General features: G+C 41.8%; 1 protein-coding gene across 2 annotated transcripts in view; it reads right to left on the reverse strand.

Moving 5' to 3' along the window:
- Nucleotides 1-18,393, reverse strand: part of AP3B1 (adaptor related protein complex 3 subunit beta 1) — a 158,222-nt gene that overhangs the window by 121,198 nt on the left and 18,631 nt on the right. For both annotated transcript variants that reach the window (XM_030467696.1, XM_030467697.1), the window contains exons 4-5: nt 10,139-10,234; nt 4,211-4,371 (exon numbers count right to left, since the gene is read on the reverse strand). In XM_030467696.1, the coding sequence (XP_030323556.1) occupies nt 4,211-4,371; nt 10,139-10,234 (257 nt within the window). The remainder of the gene's footprint in view (nt 1-4,210; nt 4,372-10,138; nt 10,235-18,393) is intronic.

The raw sequence follows: 18,393 nt of genomic DNA on the forward strand, positions 1-18,393 counted from the left end.
TGATTCTATGATTCTATATTGAGAGTGATGGTGTTTGTCTTCTTGAGTACTCCCTATGCATGATGGAGCCCTGCTTTCCTGGAGATGGCTGAACACCTACCTGCCTGCTCACAGGAAGCAGGAAAGGAATTCCTTGCTTTGCATTTGCCTTATCTACCAAACTATCTTCATCTCAACTCATGAGTTTTCTCACTTTTATCTTTCTGATTCTCTCCTCCCATCCCACCACGATGGAGGTTAATGACTACTACTAAATTAACTATGACTACAGGTTAATTTGATAGCATCTTTACCAGCAAACTAAACTCTCTCCCTTGATCCCGTGGTTCACCAGTGCTACCAGATATGGCATTTGTACAAGTAAATTTTAAAAATGTGACTATTAAAGTTCCTGTGCTTTCTGTAAGCAGCTCCCAAATATTACTGCTAATCAGATGCTAACAAAAAATAAACTATTCAGATAGCTGAAAGGGACTTAAAATCCATTCCCTCTTTTAAGGTTGCATTTGGCCCAGAGAGTGGTGCTGAACGGGGCTGCATCCAGTTGGCAGCCGGTCACTAGTGGTGTCCCCCAAGGATCAGTCTTGGGCCCAGTTCTGTTCAATATCTTCATTGATGATTTAGATGAGGGGATTGAGTCCATCATCAGCAAATTCGCAGACGACACTAAGCTGGGGGGGAGTGTGGATCAGCTGGAAGGCAGGAGGGCTCTGCAGAGGGACCTAGACAGACTGGAGAGTTGGGCTGATTCCAATGGGATGAGGTTTAACACGGCCAAGTGCCGGGTCCTGCACTTTGGCCACAACAACCCCATGCAGCGCTACAGGCTGGGGACAGAGTGGCTGGAGAGCAGCCAGGTAGAAAGGGACCTGGGAGTCTGGATTGACAGGAAGGTGAACATGAGCCAGCAGTGTGCCCAGGTGGCCAAGAAGGCCAATGGCATCCTGGCCTGTATCCGGAACAGCGTCACCAGCAGGTCCAGGGAAGTGATTCTGCCCCTGTACTCAGCGCTGGTGAGGCCACACCTCGAGTACTGTGTCCAGTTCTGGGCCCCTCAGTTCAGGAAGGATATCGAGGTCCTGGAGCAGGTCTAAAGGAGGGCAACCAGGCTGGTGAAGGGACTCAAGCACAGACCCTATGAGGAGAGGCTGAGAGAGCTGCGGTTGAGGTGGCTCAGGGGAGACCTCATTGCTCTCTACAACTACCTGAAAGGAGGGTGTAGCCACGTGGGGGTTGGTCTCTTTTGCCAAACGACTTTCAACAAGACAAGAGGGCATGGTCTTAAGTTGTGCCAGGGGAAGTTTAGGTTAGATATTAGAAAGAATTTCTTTACGGAAAGAGTGATCAAGCATTGGAATGGGCTGCCTAGGGAAGTAGTGGATTCTCCGTCCCTGGAGATATTTAAAAAGAGACTGGATGTGGCACACAGTGCCATGGTCTAGCAACTGCAACGGTGGTTCAAGGGTTGGACTCGATGATCTCTGAGGTCCCTTCCAACCCAGCCAATTCTATGATTCCATGATTCTATGATTCTATGATAAGATAAAAGGCTTGTCTGCTCACAGAAGAGTACAGTGGTGCAGAAACCCCAATAGCATCCTGACCCAGCTACTCCCCGACTCACATGAGAGCACTCAGCTCATTAAAATAAAACCCAAAACCAACAAAAAGAACAAAACAACAAAACACATACACAATAAAAATAATCAACAGTACAAAGAAGCCCCTGCCGGGCTCTTCCAAATGGAAACGGCATCAAACCTTATGGTCCTGAAATGAAACTACCATGACTCAAGAGGCTCTCTATAGAACAAGGGAAAATGGTTTTTAAATTACAGAGAAGACTTAGATTGCATGTTAGGAAAAAGTTCTTTACCATGAGCGTAGCGGAAAAATGGAACAGGTTGCCAAAGGAGGCAGTTGAGACCTCATCCCTGGAGATATTCACAGTGAGGTTGCTTACTGCAGAGGGTTTGGAATAGATGATCTTTAGAGGTCCCTTCCAACCCAAATTATTCTATGGTTCTGTGATTCGATACCAAGACAAGCATTCTGGGACTGTGGAACAATTGCTACAGGATACTTATGGATGGAATGAAGGGCAGGGAGAGGGAGATATAGATGATTTTGGGATAAAAAAGCGTAAGAAAGTAGAGACAGGTGCAGAAAAGGAGACAGTTGTATGCAAACACTTTGCTGCTCAGTACGCTTGTTTGGCCATGCTCTGCACCTGATGCCCTCAGTCTGTTTTGCATTCTCATTGAACTCCAACTATTTTCCTGTGCAAGGCAGTCTTCTATTCCATGTGCATGTTTCATATGGAGGTCTAAGCTCCAGCAACTGGAATCAGGCCATGGCTATCAGGGGCCTGTGTAAGACAGTAACAGCAACTAGAGCAAGTACTTGTGTGTGTCTGTGATTGCTAGAGAACAGCAAGCCAGGCTAGGCAGCTTGGGAAGACAGGCATTGAAGTGGGGCCACAGGTCCATACCTGTGGTGTGGATGTGTGTGTTTGTGTCTCTAAGTGAGAAAACTGATTTTGTTTACTAGAGGGACAAGGGCATCCAGGCTAACTGGAGAGACAGCAAGGTCTGGAGGTTCATGGAGATACCCATTTGTGTGTCTCAGTCTTTTTCTTTTTCTCCCCTCTTTGTCTCCACATAGTGGGAGAAAACAGGAGATGAGGGAATACAAGAGCTAGTGACTGAGTGTGTCCAGTCTGAGTGTGTCCACATTTGTGTCCAGTTCTGGGCCCCTCAGTTCCAGAAGGACCGGGAACTGCTTGAAAGAGTCCAGCACAGAGTGACCAAGATGATTAAAGGATTGGATCATCTCCCTTATGAGGAAAGGCTGAGGGAGCTGGGTCTCTTCATCTTGAAGAAGACTGAGGGGTGACTTCATCAATGTTTATAAATACGTATGGGGTGAGTGCCAGGAGGATGGAGTCAAGCTTTCTCAGGGATGACTATCAATAGGACAAGGGGCAATGGTTATAAATTGAAGAATAGGTGGTTCTGTATAAATATTAGGAAGAATTTTTTCACTGTGAGGGTGACAGCACTGGAACAGGCTGCCCAGAGAGGTTGTGGTGTCTCCTTCCCTAGAGAAATTCTAAGCCCACCTGGATGCATTCCTGTGTGACCTGCTATAGGTGACCCTGGTCTGGAATCGATCTTTCCAGGTCCCTTCCAACTCCTAACTTTCTATGATTCTATGAAATCCAGCTACTGTGGGATTCAGTGTTTAAGTGAAAGAGTGGGGAGGGGTATGTCTGAGGGGGTCTGTAACAGCAGTTCAGTGGGACTGCAAGTGTTGTGTGCTTGTATGTGCCAATGTCAGCAATTGGGGTAAGACCAGCTCCTGGAATCATCACTGAGGGATCTGTATTGTACATATAGGTCCATTAATGGGCCTTCAACATCACCAGTGGCAGTGCAACAGAGTAAGATGGTGTTGTTTTTGTGTGCATGAGTGCTGCTTTATGTCTGTGGTCATCTGTACAGCTGGCTGCATGCATGTGTACTGCATATGTGGGTGTGCACACACATCAGGGATACATGCTCAGCATTGGTCTGAGGGAGCATGGAACTGCACCAGCCTCAGGCCACCAGATTTAGAGTTCCTAACTGCTCTCACCTTTCCCTTTTTTTGTGTAGGAAAAATAAAAGAGAAATAAGCAGTAGACTAAATGCCTATCTCTATTTTGGAAAAACACAGGTTCTGTTGCCACCACCTGTGTAAAGCAGTACCAACCTATTCATAAGTACTCTTCCACAGTAAGAATTTCTGAAAAGGGAAGAGGAAGATTTGGTTTTGCATGGATAAAACCTTCCGTTAGTTAGTGTTCATTTGTTGCCTGAACTGCAAATTACAGAAAGTGTCTTCAGAATGAAAGATACAGCTGATAAACACAAAAAACTTCAATTCAACACCCAGAGAAATAATTGATATGCAGATGTCAATAACTGGCATATTAAAAATAAAAGACAGTGTATTAGTTTCTTTTTGTATCTCTTCACAGTTATCCTGTTACTCTAGCAAGGAAGAGACTTGCCTGAATTCCAACCAAATCAGTTGAATGACAGAATCTCAACATTCTTTAAGAAACAGATCTGATATAATTGAGACATGCCATCTACCAGGAGTTTCAATAAACATAGCCCACAACCAGCCTTAGAACTCCTTTTCAGTTCTTGCCAGAATCACTTACCTGTATAGTTTTTGGATTGCATGGGCTGCGTTCTTCCTCACATAAGGAGATAAATCAGAAGATGCTTCCTTTATAGCAAGCATCATAATAGGAACAATAATTGGAACACGGATACTGGATAAAACTCTTAGAGCACTTGCACGGATTAACTGATTAGGATCCTAAAGAATGGGAGAGAAGAGGAAATTTAAAGATAGTGCAGAAATGCATCAATTCTCTGGCATTGGTTGCAATAATTAATAACAGCACATAAAAATATTTAAACCTATCTATGAGTTCAGCTTAGAAGCTCAGGCCATGCTAATAAGAGTGTCAAACAAGAGTGCCAAAGATCATAGAATAAGCTTTCTATAACCTGAAAAAAAAAAAAAAAAAAAAAAAAAAAAAAAAAAAGTAACAAAGAAAACATCGAAAAATTATGAAAATATGGAAATCTGCCAACAAGTTTTTCAGTAGTTTCCTTAGTTGCGGAAAATCTCAGCTAGCTTGGACCCCACCTCTGCTTCTTTTTTGAGTTACTCAAAATCACAATATTTGTGTTATCACAACTCCTTTTGTTCCTGCTATCCACAACTTTACAGTTATGCAATAAGAATAGTTCACTGTATATATATATCTCATGAAAAGCACAGGATATGAAGTCATTTGAATGTTAGCTTTTCATGTTAGTCACTAACAGCAAAGGTAGTACATACAGGACTGAGATAAAAACTGGAAGAAGGGCAGAAAGGTCTCTTGTCAGTTATGGAATGCTCCCACAGGTGCACACCTAGTGCTCTGATTGCAACATTTTCCAACAAGATGCAGGATGTGGGTCAGTGACATGATAGAAATCAATTATGAATATAGAGCAGCCTTAGAAGAGTGCAAGAAAAACACAAAACATTGTCATATTATTAAAACTGGCCAAAATTAAGGATAGAGTCTTAATAAATATTTGTTTCCTCAATGGTCACATTTCAGACAACGCTAATCTTTGTTCCCTAATTCCATTCCCCACTGTCATGCCCCACCTAGACCACCCTGTGGCTCAAACAGATGCCTTGATGTCTTCAGAAAAATCTTCTTCCAGGGTAGTGATTCGAATATAATGGATAGAGGGAGAAGAAGCAAAAGAGGAAATGGCATGGGCAGTCATGCACTGCACAATGGGTATGCCAATTATTAAGAAGAAAAAACCTGCTAACAAAGTTAGAGCTATTTTCATAAAATATTTTCATGCTCCCCACCCTGTGAGTCCCAAAGACTGTAGGACACATGATAACCACAAAACTGGATTCTCACGGTTGCATGGCTCAGAAGAGTTCTGATGTTTGGTCAGCTATTTCCTTCATCTTTGCTTGAGCTTCTTCAATTGATGTGGTGGCATCATGTATTATGATACAACATGCTGCGTTAGTTAAATTTAACATCCCACAGACTCCTTGTTCCTTAATCAGTATCATATCCAAATCATTTTTGAGACTTGCCATACCTGTAAATTTAGTTCTCCAAAAGCATATCTAGTTGAATTACTCAAAAGTTGTAGCTGCCATGTTCTCTAACACAAATTGAAGTCTTTTAAGAGTTACATAAGGGACAAATACATTTTACTACAATTAAGTAAGGGGCTCTTGACAGGATCACTAGGTGGATTAAACTTAAAGGCTTCCAGTGTTGCATTACATGACCAGACCCACATTGGGTTTGATAAATCTTGGCCAGAGGTGGCAACAGTCTTAGAAGTTCCATACACCAATTTACTGTTACCATTTTCTAACAGTTTCTCTTTGTGCAACTCCTGCAGTGGATGCAGTGCCAGATAGCACAGGTTTCAGGATCTTAAAGGGTCCCTTCCAAATTATTGTTTGTGACTTTACAGTTTTCTCAGCTTCTTGCAAGGCGAGACTAACTACAAATAGCCCTTTTTCCCAGATGGAATAATGTTTTTCTGCATCATAAAATCCAATGGGGTGAGTTGGACCCTCTGTTCCTTGCTGTCATATGTGCATTGATGCTCCATGGACTGTAAAGGGCCACTCAATCTGGAGTGGATCAGAGGGGTGTATCAGGCTTAGGGCCTGATATACTCCTGCTTCAAAAATTATCAGTTTTAATGCTTCCTCATAAATCGAGTTCCAATTCCAGGCACCTCTTTTTTGTGTTACATCATACAGAGGAAGAGCTATACCGGAGAAATCTGGAATATGTTTCCTCTAGAATACTAAAAGGGCATGTTGCAGTTCCTTTTTGTTTTCAGGTATCTTTATTTGTTCTAAGGCAGTCAGGGTGCTGGGAGGAATACATGCTGCTCCCCCTCTCCACCATATGCCTAGAAACTTTACCTCAGGAGAGGGAAGTTGCACTTTCTCTGGTGGAATCTGAAGTCCTAGACTCTCTGGGTGAGTGACAATTTTTGCTTGGGTTTGCACTACTGAAACTTGGACCCTTCTATTAATGTCATCAATGTATTGGCACAGCCTAACTCCCTCCTCAGGACTGATTTCTCTAAGTGCCAGGGCTAGGGCATAACGTGCCAAGGTAGGGGAATGCCGATATCCTTGGGGCAAATGAGTAAAGGTGTATTGAATACAATGCAAATTTATCCTGATCACTCTCCTGTATAGGTACCATGAAAAACATATCCTTTACTTCAATCATAGCCAGACTTTGATGAGACTGCCCCTATACGGTGGAAATTATTTCAGTTACATTAGGTACATTTGCAGTCAGGGGACTGGTGCATGCATTTAGGAGTCGATAATCAATTGTTAGTTGCCACTTGCCATTTGGTTTGCGAACCATGGAGTTATAAGGAGAATGAGTCTGAATAATTACTCCTTGTTCCTTCAGTTCTTTTATTACCAGAATGATCCCTTCTCTTGCACCCAGTGGCAGAGGATAAGGTTTCACATTTACGACCTTGGATGGTGGAAGTGTAGGCACAGTCTGCAAGAGCCTTACGAGGGTTGCAGCAGATCCAAACTTCCATTCCCTTCCTGCTGAGTCTGTCCATGCTTTCCCTTTTAATAACTCTAACCCCACAATGTTTGTTGGGAACACACACAATATCATAGTGGTCACGCTGGGTGTGGTATCTCCGGGCAACAAGCATTTTACTCAGGCTGTAGCCTGGAATTTGGAATACCCAAACACATCCTTGACCCGAATCTGTCTTGTCAGAGACTACCCCACTTCATTTGGCAGTGCTGGCATTTAAAGCAGACATCTGTGCTCCTGCATCTACCAAAAAAAATGACCGGAGTCTTGAAGGGACCGAGAGGAAAAGTTACTAGTAGATCCCCCTCCTCATTTCCAGTGAATCTCTGAAAGTGCACCCATTGGCCAGCCCTCAGCTCACTTACTGGGAATGGTGCAGGGAGTTTCCCAACTTCAAAGGGTTAGCAGGTTCCTCCCTGGGGACAGTAGGAATAACTGACCCCTGAGATACACAGTCTGCACTGTCTTCCCTCAGAGGCTTATATCTGTTGCCTTCAGCAAGTTTTCTCTCTTCTGTGGGCCCTTATCTACTTGCCTCCACAGCTTTACCAGAATTTGCAAATTAGGGAGCAGCATTCCATGCATTAAATGTCGAGGAATACCCTTTCTTGATCCTCCCTCCCATATTTTTCTCCAATCAACTTCATCTCTCTCTTCAAGGCTCCCATCTTGGGACTGGAAAGACTTCTTATTTAGTTCAGTCCTATGGACAGCAGCCTGACCTTTTGTCTCCTTTCCAGTGAACCCAAACGTCGACCACAATTAATCAGTTCTTGTGCAGTCTCTCCCCAAGTAAGACAAGGTCCTGCCTGAGGACCTCCTAGACAAGCAGTTCTAAGTCTGTCTTGAATATGTATTGCATAGGGCTTCAGTGAATCAGGTAGTCCTCTAATTAAATAAGTCATTCTATCTGGGTTGGCAAATACTAGCATGGGAGATGGATGAGGCTCAAGGTGTTTGTCATGCATCATCTGAAGACAAACTGCCTTTTGTATACTTTCAGTGAGTTAATTTAAACCAGAATGGCAATGGGGTCTCCTCTCTGAATGGGATCTATCCCTCCAGCCCAATATGCTACTCTTTGGGTTAGGGACCAAGGTTCCTGTTCATCATCTACAGTTAGGACCCCAATATCCCTGTGCTCCCTCCTCTGTGAGTTTTAGTTGGTCTCTTACAGTTAGGGAAACCCTGCACACATACACAGTTTCTGTTTCTTTGGTTTGCCTGATGCACTTTTCTAGCAGTTTTGCAAGTTCAGTTGCACTATAGGGTATCTGTTTAGCAGTAACTGCAGGTTCTGCAACTTCACCATCATGAAACCTCAGTTTTTATGAACTGAAGGTTCACAAAACCTGGCTGGAGGTTTGGTGAAGGATTAAATTTGGTTTTTGCTTCCTCCATTTCCTCCCAGGGATAACAGGAAGAAACTTCTCTTTGCATAAGGTAACTTCCTTTTGACAAACTAGGAAAGCCTAGCTCACTCTCCAGGTCACCCTCCCTAGATAGATAAGCCAGGTCTAATCTAAATTACCTTTCCCTCACAAAAGCATCCTGCAAACTGTTTTGCAAATTCCTTCTGAGTTGCTTTTCATTAATTAACTCTTTCTTGGCTTGCCACCGCTTTGATTATTCTACTTCTAATTTTGCCTGAAGTTTTGCAACCAGTTCCTGAAGAGACTCCTTATCATCTCTTTTTTTGTTCAACAATATGTTTGTCTTTCTGAGCTGCAACTAATGTGGCTTCCAAGACACCACCAAGACCACTGCTTTTCCCTTACCAGGTTTAGACTTACTTTCTTTTGCCTAGTCTCTTATACGTTCTGCTACAATTGATGGGGATTGCCAGTGTTCACCAGCCCAACTATGCCCTTTCGGTTCTGGACAAGCTTTATAATCTTTCAACAAATCTAACAGTGGGGAGCAATCAAGATCAGGTACAACTCGAACTGCCATGACCTTCTGCCAGAGAAATTGATTCTCCTTTGTGCAGTTATCCCCTTTCAACAGTCCTCCTTAATACTTCTAACAGAGGTCCCACATCTGGCACCAATAAAATGTCACACCCCAGAAGGTGGGTGCAGCACTGTCACGTCTCACAAAGAGATCACGGCTCCCCAGATGCAGGCGCCAAACAAAATATCACGTCCCACGGAGTGGGCATGTCTCTACATCCCACAGAGTAGGGGTCGACCCAGGGAGATTCGGACTGGACCCCCCTTCCAGTGATGATCTTGGAAGGAAGTTCAGGTCCTTGGATGGCGGGCACGCATCCAGCATTTCGAGTGTGCCTCTTTTATGCCTCCTGACCCCACCTTTTCCCCTTGCCAGGCCAGTGTTCAGCTTATCAGGTTAGCCACTAAAGGAGGGGCTGCTCCTGTGAGAATAGGTACCCTGTTAATCAGGGTCATTACCCAAATGAGGTTCTCTCCTTGAGAGAACAGACCCCAGATGACTATTGAATGAGGCCTCCACCCAAGCAGAGTGTCCACTTTGTCAGGGCAGTTGTTTTGAGACAAATTCTTTTTGGGATTCTACACCCACTGTTATCTGGCTTTGAAATTGAACAATTTCTTCAGTGCTCTTAATAAAAAGGTAGCATGTGCAAAACACTGAATATTTTAATTTCGGTACAACTATCTTATGTTCCAGTTATCTATTGTACACAAACTAAAACAAGCATAGGTGTTCTTTCTACATATATAAGCTGCCCTAGAAAGAGAAAAGCCATTCCAGAAATGTTGATTTGGCTATGTTGATTTGAGACCATCAATCTGCTGCTTTTCTTTAATGAAGTAATTTTACTTCATGCAGGCTTAGCTACTTAACGAGTTTCAAAATAGCACAAAAAATTGTCAGTAACATAACTTGAAACTACTTTATCACATACACATATTTACATGCTTTAGTTCACCAGACTTTTGTGATGTAAGTTTAAAATTCTCTACTCACTTTTAAAGCACGCTGGAAAGTACTGATGGATAATAATGCTAGATCTTGCTGCTCCTCTGCATAACGCATCAGATATACATATACAAGTTTTTTTATCTGAAAAGAAAAATATAATGGACAACATTACCAAAAAGTTCAAAATTGTCTAACACTGAGTCCTAGATTGCACATTTTCATAAACATTTTGTTTATTGAACAAAGAGCTAATACATCAGTGGAGTACTCACGTGCTTCTCAAGTGTCATTCCTCTAAAAGAAACTCCCGAGGTGCTGCAATAATGTCTAATTAATTATACAGTCAGATGAACACAAAGTACAGCTTTTTATTATAAAGTAGTAAACAAAGCCTTGAATAATTTTAGACACTGACATGTGACAACTAACCACCTGAGCAGTCCTCATGTGTTTTTCTTATGGAAAATAGGTTAAATGGCAATAGCCAAGGATTTCAACAAGCCCACTTCACTTTTCCCTGAAACTCAAAATCAATTACCTTAACACATTTGAAAGAGCACATAAGTTCCAGCTGAAGTGTGTTAACTTACACTATTTAAATCTGATTAAAAGAGCACTTCTGATTATGTCTTGCACAAAAGCAAAGGGTATAAGGATCTACCTTTTGCCTGAATACAAACATTCAAAAGATGCAGCCAATATAAACACACTACAAAGGATGCAAGGTTCAAAGATTCAGAAAACCTCAGTATTATTTTGGAGGAGGAGGGTATTCAATTTAGTTCACTTTACCCCCTCATGGCCACTGTATGCCCAGGAAGCAGTGAAAACATTTTTTACATTTGAGTTTTAAACTGACTATTAGGGTGTATAATGGAAAACTCTCAAAGACCCTCAACTACAGCTGTGCTATAATTACTGTCACTATCAGAAGATGTACCTTTGTGCCAATTGTTGCAAAAAGAATAAAGCTAAATCACAGAAGGTTACACCATACTAAATATTTGTTGTTCAGATACAGACAAGCAGCAATCAACATTGACCACAAGAGGCCTATGTGTTGAATGACTGCAGGTGTGCAAAGAAAGCCTTCCTTCCTTGAAACCACTCTGTGATTATTAATTGAAGCACTTAGAGCTTCGTGACTACACTGTTCTTTTAGCATTTACCTTCATTCAATGTTAAAATGCTTCTTTCTATAAAACTAATCATAACAGATGCACATTAGGCTTGAGGAACACAGGGAGATTTGTTTAATTAGTTTATCAATATAAGCACATCAAACTCTATGAGTTATTGACCAAGGTTTACTTTTGTTCTGTACCTCCAATTGTTTATTAGGTCACTTTTAGTATCCTTGCCATCCGTGACATGATGCATGTAATCAAGCTGAGGTCAGTGTGTCCTTTTAAAAACAAAAATCACAAGACACTTTCACAAATAATAAAATGCCCTTTGCTTCTTTTAAGACAAATAAACATGTTCTACTGCTTCTTTACATCCATTTCCCTGTATCACAGCATTCAGCCCTGATTTAAAAAATAACAAAGGAAAAACAAACCAAACAAAATAACAAACAACAACAAAAAAAGCAACCCAGCAGCCATTTATCTCTGGGCAGGAAAGCCGGAAAGTCACTTGAACACAGTCACTCAGATGAGCTTACATATTTTACGATACTACATTGCAGAGATTTGTACAGACAGATTTGCTTAAAAATTCTTAAGAATGAGAAAAAAATGGCAAAATTGCTACTGAGAGCAGGTTCAATGTACAAACTTAACCCAGTAATTTATTCTCATTTCAAAAGTATCCTAGAAGTGGACTATAATAAAGGATTCTAAGAACCCAAAATTGCTAACCAGATGGCTGTAAGTATTGCTTCATTATGACTTAAACTTGTTATCTAACTAACCTTGATAAAGAACATAAATTAGCCAGCTGGATGCTCTGAATGCCCTGATCTGTTTTCACTTTGTATGCTATCACTAAAGAGTGGAAAAGCATGTAATGATGGAAGTTTAAATGCAGCATACAGGAAGCTGTGAAATCACTTAACAGTTTTATTTGTTTTGAAATATAAGAAAAGGACCATAAAAGGGAAACAGTGAAAAGCTTCTGCTAATTTATGTCAGGTTATGGGATAAAAAGCTCATCTGCACACTCACACAGAAGCACAGAGACACAAGGGGTTGGAGGGAGTATTTGCAAGTAATAACCTGCCACTAGTTTCTTTCAAGCCTGTGCCAGGAACCATCTGCACATCTCTACAAACACAGAGATGCAGAGTCACAAAGTAGTACAAAGGAACCCAAATTTAGGACCCAAAGAAAAGACACCCTGTTGGGCCCTTCCCAGAATCAGAACTTAAGAGAGTCTCAGCTCCCATGTCCAAGTATCACATCCATCAAGACTCAACAACAGAGCACTTTTCAGACTGAAGAGCTTTGCTTTGTACAGGTGTGGGACACAGATTACGTGTAGTTTAGGACTGCACAGGATTTACAAGATGCTCTGGAGAGGAACCAATGTGAGGAAAAGGGCAGAAGCAGGGGGAATCTACATGAGCTAGGGAGGGATACGTAGAAGAATACAGAGGAATAAGCACATAAAAATGGGCAGACATTCCAAAAATGCTTGTCTGGTCGCACATCTGACAGCATAGTCTGTTGTATCTTCTCATTAAATTCCATTTTTAACTACTTTCCTTGGTGAGGTATTCTCTATGCAGCACAAAGTTGCATGTATGTGCCAGCAGCTAGAGCTAGGACACTGTCTGGAAGCCCTACCTGTCCACAGGCACCAGCAGCTATAGAAACAAGACTGAAGGGAATTAAGTGCAACTCCAGCAACTCTAATGGGATCCCCCAAGTCATAGTGGCCCCTGTGTCTGTGATGGCCAACACCAAGAACAAATCAAGGTCTGGCTATTAGCACCTGGGCTAACAAGGGTCCATAAACATGGGTTCAGGCAACTGAGAGATTGGAGTATGTAAAACCAAGGTCAAGCTCATGAGCCTGTGGTGCCAGTGACTGAATGGAATGCAAGCATACCAGTAGACCAAGCTGCACTAGCTAGTGAGTGGGTGAAGAAATCTGGGGACAAGGTAGGTGAAGGTGCAGGAACCTAAGGGCAAGATCATAGGAGGAGCTGGCGATGGCTTAGGTCAGGAGATTTCTATCCAGCTGTCAGGGAACAGATGGTCTGTGGGTTTCTAGGTGCAAGAGCCATGTGTTTGTGTGCATCTAAGAGCATAACCACTCAGGGGTGTCTAGCAGAGGACCAGGAGCATTCTGATCAGGTTCAATTGTATGTTCACACACATACATATGTGCCCAAGGGCAAGACCATGAGGGGCAGGTATTAGGGGACCAGGTGAGTCCTGGTTTACATGTATTTGTATTTGTACAGCAGTTTGTACCAGCAACTGAAGTAGAGCTGCAGCCTCAGGGGCTCCTATGTCCAGGTGCTGGTAATAGGGGTGACTGGGTCCCAGGGGACAGCCAGTGGGCAAACTGTGTCTGAAACCAGCTGAAACCAGCTGCTGGATGGACCCACACCACACATATGCATGTATGCATGTCTAAACTCCCAACAGCATGTTCAAGATCTTCCTGAATTACCAAACTCATGGTACTGTGTCCATCTGAGTAGTTCATATTAATTTATGCAGCTGACCCTCTACGTAGCTATTTCCTTTGTGTGTGTATACACACAAAACATAGCTGTGCCAGCACACATCTACCAACAGACTCCCAGCCTCACTCCCGGTTGAGCTGAAAGCCTGGGTTGGGCTGGTAGTTCCAGCCCTAACAGTTAAAAGCATTCAAGATGTAGGATACTGCTCTCTGTATAAGGCATCTTTGTTCAAAACTGGACTTGACTTCAACTTACAAGTTAAAGAGAAAGAGAATATTTAAATAGTCTACATATATTCTTGATCATAAACTGAACCAGAAAATAAGATTCCTTGCCACATTCCCTTTTATCTACTATTATTAGAAGCACAGTTACAACCTCTAAAATTATTTTGATACAGTAAGTTCTGAATTGCCATCATCACACACTTCTGCCTCATTGATCTATGAGAGTTCATTATCTGTCCTCAGCCAAATACATGCATTCTTTCAAAGAATGGAAGAAAACAAAGTTTTAAAGTTGTAGCTAAGTACAAACAACTTCTTTAAAGCTAAAATTAGGCTCAAAGTTGACTACTGCTATTCATTCATGTAAAACAAGGAAAAGAACAGATGTATCTATGATCTGCTATCTTGTAGCACATGAACGAAACAGGAGTCTGCTGAAATCATTATTGCAGGGAATATAGTCTCCAGTGCCATAAGCCAGAGGAAAAACAACTTTTTGTTCCCGTTGTTTACATAGACTGAAGTACCTGTTTCCAGCAGAGAGGGGAAGAATTGGAGCATGCATTCAGTTGACTTTTCTGCTTAAAACCCTGTGCTTCAAACCACAATTTCCTTCATTTCTCAAAAATCATGATCCTGTGCGCTAGGAAGTAACTAATATCATCGCTTGCTTTCTCTGCTTTCCCCAGACTGACACAGTCTGAAACTGTGAACTTACAGATGTTATTTTCATCTAAATGTCATTTGTCAACTATAACTTTGAAACCTCTGTATTAGAGCTGGCAGTACATGTACTGTACGGGTAGTGAACATCATGGTAACATTTGTTTATAAGACCTCTGGGTGTATGACTTTCTAGCACAAATGTAGCTTTAGAGTTCCTCAAGCCACACAGAAAAGTATAGATTTAATCATATCACAGCTGAATGCAACCTCCATTTTGTTTTACCTTCCATATATCTGAATTTTCACTAGACCATGATGGATTTTTTTGTTGTTATTATTGCTTTCTTATTAGAAAAAGTAAACTGAAGAAGCAAGCTACAACTTTGTGTGGCTAACATTTGCTATCAGGACAAGAATAAACACTTATTCTGCTAAAGTAAAATGGGTGGTAAACAGAATGAAAGACAAAATTGGTATTTCTGCTATTGTTTTTATCTATGGAAATTCTGAAAACAAATATTTGAACACGTCTCCTTTTAATTAAAAGTCACAAAGTTTAGTGAAAGCTGAATAAATTTAGTCAATCAAGTTGTCTCAAGAAATTAACTCCTATCACAGATGATTCAGATTTAAGTTCTTCATCAGCTGCTTTTATAAGAAGTTCAAATTGCTTGTCTGCCTCTTCAGCTCCATTCTTTATTGGCTGCAAGGGAAAACATAGTGACAAAGGATGAGGAAAACGCTGAGGTATTTACTGCCTTCTTTGGGATCCACCCAAGAGTATATCTGCAGTCCACAGTACTGCTCATCAAGCCAGCTTCCATCACCTATGAGCAGCCCTGTCTAACCAGAGAGGTCCCAGTTGACGGGAGGTTAGCAAATGTGATACCTGTCTGAGAAGGGCCAGAAGGTGTTTTGAGAAATAGTAATCAGTATGTTTTAAATAGAATTTTAATTAATTAATAGCAATTAATTGCTCAGAGTCAACCATTTCACATTAGGATACAAAGGCTACAGCATAATGGTGTACAATTTGGTCTACTATTTATTACTGACTTAGCTTGAGTAGCTAGATTTGCTGAAGCCTTAGGCTGCAAGCTCTGAACTTTCACATAGATGTGCCTTCAGCTGGGATAAAGTTAATTTTTTCCCAGCAGCTAGTACAGCACTGTGTTTTTTATTTAGTAGGAAAATAACGTTGGTAGCACAGTGATACTTTAGTTGTTAAGTGTTGTTTAACCCAAGTCCAGGACTTCTGTGTTTCCCATGCTCTTGCCATGAGAAGGTGCCCAAAAGGACAAACCATAAGATAAAGAGACTACAAAGTCAAGCAGGCCACAATTCAGCAAGCTAGGACCAATTATCAGCCTGCCTGGAGACACAGAAAGAATCTAATAAAGTGTTAGATCACAGATCAGGTATCACCAATGGACCAAAAATGCACATGAAGAACATGTGAAGAGTGCATGAGGGGTGGGTCTAATGGTATAGCTGTTCAGGGATTTCTTTGCCTAGGGTCCCTCTCTGGAGGCATGCAGCTTGAGCTATCTTTTCTGGTAGTACCACACAAATATATTTGTTTTTAAATAAGATTTGATGCCTAAGACTCTGCTACATGGGAAACCTGTGGTGGGACCTGAAAGAATAGGAAGTACCTGAGAGTGAGCATGAGAGTGAGGAGCTGAAAGGGACACCTGCCCCAGCTGTTTAAGTCTTTTGTGGTGTGTAATTACTTAAATAGCATGTGACTGCTCAGACAGCAGCTTCTCCTTTAACAGAAAGATCTGGGAAACTACAGGCCAGACAGTCTGACCTCACTGCCAGAGTGGCTTATGAAGTAGACTGTCCAGAGTGCATCACATGGCATGTACAGTACAACCAGATGGTCAGGAGCAGTCAGTATGGACTGATGAAAGGCAGGTCCTGCTTGACCAGCCTGATCTCTTTCTGTTGCAAGATGACCTGCACAGTGGATGAGGGAAAGGCAATGGATGTTGTTTACCTGCACTTTAATCAAGCTTTTCACACTGTTTCCCACAGCATCCTCCTGGAGAAACAGGCTGCTCACAGCCTGGACAGGTGCACTCCACTGTGTAAAAAACTGTCTGGATAAATGGCCCTAAAGAGTTGTGGCAAATAAAAAATGGTTAAATTCACACAGGTAGTGTTCCCCAGCACTCAGTACTGTAGCCAGTTTTGTTCAGTATCTTTAAAAGTTATCTGCATGAGATTAGTAAGTTTGATGACACCAAGTTGGACACCAGTGTTGATCTGTTTGAGGGTAAGAAGTGTCTACAGAAAGATCTGGAAAGGATGGACTGATGGGCTGAGGCCAACTGAATGATGTTCTCCTTTCTCAGAAATGCTTGGTGATTTAAGCTTTTAATTCTAAGAAAAAATACTCACTGATGCAGGACAAAGACAGCCAAAGGCCAAGTACCAGGTTCTGCACCTGGATCACAGCAACGCTGTATAATGCTACAGGCCTGAGGAAGAGTGGCTGGAAGGCTGCCCAAAGGAAAAGGATGGGGGAGCTTTGGTCAACAGCCAGCTGAGCATGAACCAGCAGTGTAGCCAAAAAGACCAACAAAATCCTGGCTTGCATCAGAAATAGTATGGCCAGCAGGAATAGGGAAGAGATGGTGCCCAGCATCAGGGAGGTTGCACCTCAAATACTACGTTCAGTTTTGGGCCTCTCAGTACAGGAAGGACACAGAGATACTGGATCACCTTCAAAAAAGTGCAACAAAGCTGGTGAAGAGTCTGGAGCACAAGTCTTCTGAGGATTGGATGAGGGAACTGAGGTGTGTAGTTTGGAGAAACAAAGCATGAGGTTACACCTTATCTCTCTCCAGAACTACATGAAAGTAAGCAAGGTGGTGGTCAGTCTCTTCTCTCAGGTAACAAGTGGTAGGACAAGAGGAAACAGCCTAAAGTTGCGCTGTGGGAGGTTAAATTTATAATCAGGAAAAAATTCTTCACCAAAGGGGCTGGTTGTCAAGCACTGGAACACGCAACCCATGGAAGTGGTGGAAGTCACCATCCCTGAAGGTATTTAAAAGACATGTAGGTTATGGTGCTTACGGAACTGGTAGAGTGCTGGACCTGGCAGCGCTAGGCTAGCAGTTGGAATAAATGTAATTTAAGGGTCTTTTCCAACCTAAAGGATTCTATGATCCTATTCTAGGATTCACATAACTCCTGCCATAATTATTTACACAAATTAAATGAGTAAGAGCATATTCCCAAAATTTTTTCCTTTAAGTCTTCATTTCTTGCAAAACATAAATATAAGTAATGCAAAGAATTGGGGTTACACTGCATATTAGCAAAAATTTCTTCTCTGCTCAAGATGGGATCTATTCCCAGTGACCCATCCCTTCCCCCTCCTTCCCACACCTCTTCAACAGTCACATTTCTCTGAAACACAAAGATTTGAAAGCTACTTTTCTGTAACCTCCAGGAATCACAAATATAGATAGAGCATTTTTAAAAAGTCCCTAAACTAAATTATCAAAAGAACTAAAATTTAAAAACTATTTTTAGCACAGTTCATTAGTAACATCACATTTTGTCTAACCATAAATTCATAGAAAGACTTGTCTGACGGATTTACTTAGCCCACTCTGCAATCATTATGCTAAAACAGTCCTTTCATAAATACAGTACAAAATGAGAACATCGAAATTTTTTTTAGCCAACCCTTACCTCTCAGCCTCAACATACAATAGACATTTTTCAAATACAGGGTAGCACAATCCCTATTC

This window comes from Calypte anna, chromosome Z (genome assembly GCF_003957555.1).
Source record: "Calypte anna isolate BGI_N300 chromosome Z, bCalAnn1_v1.p, whole genome shotgun sequence".
Lineage (NCBI taxonomy): Eukaryota > Metazoa > Chordata > Aves > Apodiformes > Trochilidae > Calypte > Calypte anna.